Raw genomic sequence first — 7,164 nt, forward strand, 5'->3', positions numbered from 1 at the left:
CACGCATGCACAACCGCACAGATCTCGATCGTTTGGCATGTCATTCAACCCCATTCAACATGTTCAACGTACGATTTTGATGCAAATGGTGGATGAGCGCTACCAAAATTTCCCTCCGCCAGTATGTGTATATTTTCTTGTTACACTCTATGTTGGGGATTCATTCATTGACTCGGCTGTGTTTTAATAAACTTCACAGAAAACCTACTTAGAGTAAGGGTTGCTCGGCGCTTCTCTCTTCAGTTTATAGGCGCTCCTCTTTCTCCCTGGAGGCAAATGCATGATATACTAGCATGTGATTCGTATGGAGCTAAAATATAATAGGCGGAGGTGATATGATAGTCCGGGGTGATACACGCTCAGTAAGTACGACAATAAGCTCTCAGCCGCCATGAAGACTACCCAAAAGATATTGGTATCGTGTTTTTTGTTAATAGCATCGCATACGTTCACTTGTATTCTTGTCATTCAACTGCGTGAACGACGCAACGACCGGCTCCACGACTTTACTCACACATTTGTTAGAAATTTATCGCAATCTTCGCCATGTTATGTGCGGGTTCATGTTTGGTGTGAGGAAGGGGTCCAGCGATCACCCCAGAAATTCGAATGCCCGGGGCTGGAGTGTGGTATTATTTTTTCCCAGGATGTGAACTACGATACGATGAAGTCAAGTGATGCAGTGGTACATGTATCGTATTGGGATTGGAGCAGAGTGCTTAAAGAAAGACCACCGAATCAAGTTTTGATTTTTTTCACATTAGAGAGCCCTAAACTCACTATACATTCCATGATACCACCTCGCGGGTATGACCGCGTATACAGCTATACAATGTCGTACCGGCCATCGTCTACAATACATAGTCCTTACGGCTTTTATGATAGCACTGTGCCGCAGTTAGCCATTGACGACGATCGTAACTGGGCCTCAGGGAAAACCGAGCTAGTAGCTTGGGTTTCATCCAAATGCAATGGCAAAAGTCCCGGTGGATATCGGTCGTGGCGGCGCCTTGAGTTTGTGGAGACACTTGCAAAGTATGTTAGTGTCAATATGTATGGGAAATGTGGGAACAAAGAATGTGATGATAAAGAGGGCGGGTGCTGGAACTTCCTGAAGACTCATAAGTTTTACCTGGCTCTGGAGAACAACGAATGTAGGGACTACATCACAGAGAAATTCTGGCATAACGCTCTCCTGACCGACACGGTACCAATCGTCTACGGCCCTCCGCGTGAAGATTATGAGCGCGTAGCGCCACCTAATTCTTTCATCCATCTTCAGGATTTTAAAAGCTTCCAAGAACTTGCCGATTATATCAAACTTGTAGATTCAGACGATAAGTTATACAATTCATTTTTTGAATGGAAAAAACAGGGCACGGTAAGGTACATGGGTGCACATTTGATACATCAGCCGGAGTTTATGTGTAAAGTGGTATCTAAATTGTTGGATTCAGAAAAGAAGTCACGATATTGTAACCAGGGCATTGGGGAGATGAATCCATCAATAAATGAATTTTTGTCAGCTTCATGCTTCGTACCTACCGGATTTCCTCACGACTTTTGAAGTATCAATAGCGGTGTCCACACTCTCAGAACTGGTTCATCTTTCTGTTGAACTATCCAATATTGGAGAGCAAATGTCGCTGTCGTTTGACGTGGAAAGGTGTTGTTTTAATCAATGCACCTTGTTATGTGCAAAGTGCACTAAACCTAATATTCCAGAGTAGAAACAATGTGATGTGTATATTTGTAATGATGTACCTTAAGTTGCTGTGGAAAACTATCTCAATGAAGCTAAAATGGAATGCGACTCCGACTAGTTGATTTCCATTCAAATGATAATCATGGTCCTGATAATCTCCAACCACAGCACAACAACAACTGCAACAAAAGGAAATCTCGAGTCTTGAGGATCTGATAAGTAAAAACATGTAAAAGCATGCAAAAGCAAATCCAACTTGCTTTAGACTATGCCTTAATCAGTGCTTTGTATCCTCTGGAAGATGTGCTACATACAGACGATATAAATCCAAACAGTGTTATTTTCATTCAAATACTAATTATTCAAATTCGCTGTCGTTTGACGTGGAAAAGGTGTTGTTTTAATCAATGCACCTTGTTATGTAAAAAGTGCACTAAACCTAATATTCCAGAGTAGAAACAACGTGACGCATTTGTAATGTTGTGCCTCAAGTTGCTGTGGAAAATGGAATCGACTCCGAGTGGTTGATTTCCATTCAAATAATAATCACGGTCCTGAAAATCTCCAACCACCAGCACAACAACAACTGCAACAAAAGGAATTCTCGAGTCTTGAGGATAAGTAAAAACATGTAAAAGCATGCAAAAGCAAATCCAACTTGCTTTAGACTATGCCTTAATCAGTGCTTTGTATCCTCTGCGAAATGTGCTATATACAGACGATATAAATCCAAACAGTGTTATTTTTATGACAAATACTATTATTCAAATTTTGCAATGATTGATGATGAGTCAAGGAGAGATTTAAGCTCATTTTCTTTCGAAAAGACTGCTATAAAATGATACTTTTTTTATACGAACATGATTCTGGTCCATTGTAGACATCAGCGTTTTGATCTAATTATAAAATGCTGAAGTGATGAAATGGTCGAGTTCATAATGTAGTTTTCAGATTTGTGTGTGCAATTCTAGCGGAGCAATTGTTACCATGGTTACCGGAGCAAAGGTCATGGAGCCAATAATATAGTCGTCTTGAAGTATACATCAGATTGCGCCAAAGTTACTGAATTGCAGAAATACATTTACTTTGAAATTGATATTATTTCGGTTTGAACCCGTAAATCTAAATGATATGGATAGGATTAATTAAGGTTAAAATTGTATTTTTTTGGTTTTTTTTTTTAGATGACGAAACAACAAATGTGTCATCCGCATATGAAACGTAATATCAGAGGACAGGTTTATTTTTTAAATTCATTATTGATATGATCATGATGGTAACGATCATGAAGAAAAATTAGATCGAAGCCATTATTGTTTGTATAAGTTTAATTTGCAAATGTCATTGTAATTATTTACGACCATTTTATTTTGTTCTATGAAAATGAAATAACCAAATTCGAAATATAATCTTCGTCAAAAATTGGTGGATCAAAACAGCAGTGTCGTCCTGGGAGTGTTTCATCAACATTTTCATCCGACAAGTTGTCAGATCTGACATCTTTCTCTGATGTTGATTGGTTGAGAGGTACTGTTACTATGGTAACTGTCGGATAAAATGGGACTTGTCAGATAAAACGTCCGACAAGTCCTTTCATGAAACGCCCCCCTGGACTCTGGACAAGCGACATATTTGTAATTTTTCGTCAGCTCCGAGCCTCCGAAACTTAAGACGAGCTGCTCTCCCGGTTCACCAATTTACGACAAGGTCTCCCAGCTGTTCATTGTCACTTGACAGCCAATTTCAATAAATTAAAGTCCACCCCAACAAAAACTTGATTTGAATAAAAAGAGAAAAAATCAACAAGCATAACACTAAAAATTTCATCAAAATCGGATGTAAAATAAGAAAGTTATGGCATTTAAAATTTCGCTTATTTTCAACAAAATACCTATATGAACGAGCCAGTTACATCAAAAAGAGAGAGTTGATGACGTCACTCACTATTTTTTTTGTAATTTATTATATGAAATATGACATTTTTATTTTCTCGTCATTGTCATGTGAAATGAAGTTTTATTCCTCACTGAACACATGGAATTCCATTATTTTAACATTTTGTGCTTCAGGCAAGGAGGTCCTAATCATCAAATTCGTAAAAATTGAAATATTGTATAATTCAAATTTCAAACAATAAGAAACAAAACAAATAGAGAGTGAGTGACATCATCCTCTCTCTCATTTGGATGTAACTGGCTCGTTCATATAACTATTTTGTTAAAGATAAGCGAAACTTTGAAATGTCATAACTTTCTTATTTTACATGCGATTTTGATGAAACTTTCAGCATTGTGCTTATCTGATTTTTCTCTATTGATTCAAATCAACATTTTTCTGAGGTGGACTTGACCTTTAACTGTGTTCTTGTATTCGCCCTGTGTCGCGTTGCGAAACGGGCTATTTTACATGATACAGTCACACCAACGAAACTGATAGCAGATACACTGCAAAAACACCCGGTGTTAATTTAACACCAGCCTGGTATCTATATCGATCCGCAACTGCAGGTGTTGAAACAACACCGGTTTTGGCGTTAGGCTAACACCAATTTGGCATTTAAGCAACACCAATTAGTGTTAAAGTTACAATATCGATTTGATTCTTAACCATGTTAACTGGTGTTGTTTTAATGCTTCACTGATGGTGAGGACCGATATCAGTCGGGTGTTAATAGCACCGGCGTCTATGCAGTGTATTACATTATTTCCTATGACAATTGTCAGCCGATTTCTCCGGTGTGACTGACTATTGCATTACAGGTGTCGAATATTCTGTATGTCTGGGGCTTGGTGTAAAAGATATTGTGTTTGGATTCGGTGACACGGCATTTGGTACGGCGACAATTTGTTATGGTTGCAATAGGATTTTATGTTAGGCTTAGGTTAAGGGTAGGGTATAATGTTCAATCCAGGGTTGAAGTTGGTCATTCCATTGATGTGTGGAATTTGCAGCGGAGCAGTTATCACCAAAGCAAATGTCACGGGACCTTTATCCTTCCTATATTAGCCTACAAGACGTATTACTGATCATAGTCGGTGTTAGTATCTCCTTGATAATAATATTGAGCTAGGGAGTGTTTCGTACTTTCGTCAGCGTTCATCAGAAAAAGAATATTTTGATTCACTGTCTGATAGATATAGCAAGGATAGTAGGACATATTTGAAGGATTTAAACAAAATTACAGGTAGAGAGAAAAAAATCATCATCAAATTTGGATATCGATAAATTTAACGATTTATTTGTGAACGTTGGAAAACAAATTTCGGAAACTTTTAATCACCATCATGGAGTCATCTAAACCAGTATCCTCTCTTAACTTCATACCAATTATTCCAGAAAGCACTTATAAAAATCTTTCTCTTATGTCTGATCAGAGTAGTCTTGCTATTTTAGACTTTGATAGTAAATTGCTTCGCATTTCAGCTGCATTTATTTACTAATTTTTAAATGATTTGTTTAACGCAACTTTGATATCTGGAATGTTACTAGATGATTGGAAAATCTAAAGAGCTACACCGATTTAAAAGGGTTAAGGTGACACAAATGACATTTCTAAATCATACACCAATTTCTGTTGTATGTCATATTGCTATTTTTTAAAAAGGATGTTTAATTTCAATGTTTATTTTATCTACAGGCAAACGATCTCATAAATATGGACCAATATGCCTTCTTGCCAAATCACTGAACTAATACTTGTTTACAAATAATTGTTTGGTACGAATCTTTTAATGAAAAAGAGAAAGTTGGTGCATGTTTCCTTGATATTTCTAGATGTTTAGATTGTATCGACCACATCATATTACTTTTTAAACTGAACAAATTATTATGGCATCTCCGTCACTGAATTCCTCTGGTTTAAAAGCTTTCTTTCAGACAGAAAACATTTTTATTTCTCAAGATAAAAATCTAAAACAAAAGAAATATCCATAGGAATTCCTCAAGGTAGTATTTTAGGTCCCTTCCTTTTTATATTTTTTTTTATAAATGATATTAGATATACGCTGATGATGTGGAAATTATATGTCTAATAAAGATTTTAATGTCAATATCCAAGCTTCGAGCAGATTTGAAGTTTATCAATAAAGGGTATTACTGTAACAGATTAAGGCTTAATGCGAAAATGTAATGTTATGATGTTGACCAATAACGTAAGAAATAATAATGACCTTAAAGACCCAGACCGGACCCAAAAATGAAATTGACAAATTATATACCAATCGAAAGCTTATAAGCTACTAAATACAGCATTGTGAGCTTTATTCATTTTCACCCTTCCCAGCTGAGTATTTTGCTTAAAAATATTCCAATTATCGGGCTTCGAACCCGGCTTAGAAAATAGGTTTTATTGTGCTTTTCAAATGCCTCGAGACCGTGACGTCACGTTGTGTAAGAAGCGTCGCGATTCCATAGGTTTGTACACAGAAAAACTGGGTTATTTTTTTGCTTTCCAGATTATGCATTTCATTTTCTTCACTTCCATCACAGAGTGATATCACATATATTTTTTCCTACATGCTTAAATTATGAAATCTACAATTTTGAACTAGTTCTTGCCATATTTTATTTCCTGCTTATTTGGCGTAGATTTCAAATCTGTCTGCATTCAGATTATGTATCACAACTTTTCCTGACATAGCAATTTAGGCCCAATAAGAGCCAAACAAAGAAGTCACAAAAAAGGCAGTGAATAGTTGTAGGTTTCCATCAATTTCAACAGTGAATAAATGTGAGTGCCATTTTCATCTGAAAACGGAAAAAAAATTGGATTCATAATATAGAAATGGAAGAAAATACCCAATGCTTTTGTACACAAACCTATGGAATCGCAACCCTCCAGACACAACATGACGTCATCCTTTCCAGGCGACGTGGGGTGCTCAATCGAAGCGTACTTTGGAGGAGCAGTTTCTTTGATTTTTATCTAATATTTCTTAAAAATGGAAGGAGATGTATAGAATATCTTTGGTATATTTGTATTGTATGAATCATTGCCTTTCTTTAAATATATGATTGTTTTTACACCGGTCAGGGTCTTTAAATTGAAGGTGCATATTAATAATGATATCATTGAACAAGTACAAAGCATAAGATACCTAGGCATCATGTTAGATTATAAACTATGCTGTGATGGTCATATAAAATATTTGAATAAATCTGTAAGTTTTGTAAGATTTTTACATTAATTGAAACAAGTAAAATTTTGACCACTTGGAAGTTTTGAATAAAATATATAAATGCGCCATACAACCGACTTTTGATTATTCTTGTTCCATATGTTGCTGGAAACTATGAACGGTCAAGTGATATTTAATTCCATAGTTGTGATTTATACAGACCCCGCCACCATAATATTTTCATATTTTCATGTCCAACCCAGCAAAATATTGATTTGAATAAATAGAGAAAAATCAAACTAGCGTAACACTGAAATTTTCATCAAAATCGGATGTAAAATA

General features: G+C 36.2%; 1 protein-coding gene across 1 annotated transcript; it reads left to right on the plus strand.

Annotated features, from left to right (window-relative positions):
- On the plus strand, window positions 1–2,062 carry LOC121422114 (glycoprotein 3-alpha-L-fucosyltransferase A-like). The gene has a single exon (XM_041616945.1). It carries the CDS (start codon window positions 392–394, stop codon window positions 1,565–1,567), a length of 1,176 nt encoding a protein of 391 aa, XP_041472879.1. The 5' UTR covers window positions 1–391; the 3' UTR covers window positions 1,568–2,062.
- The last annotated feature ends 5,102 nt before the right edge of the window (window positions 2,063–7,164 follow it).

Source organism: Lytechinus variegatus, chromosome 9 (genome assembly GCF_018143015.1).
Source record: "Lytechinus variegatus isolate NC3 chromosome 9, Lvar_3.0, whole genome shotgun sequence".
In the NCBI taxonomy this organism is placed as follows: Eukaryota; Metazoa; Echinodermata; class Echinoidea; order Temnopleuroida; family Toxopneustidae; genus Lytechinus; species Lytechinus variegatus.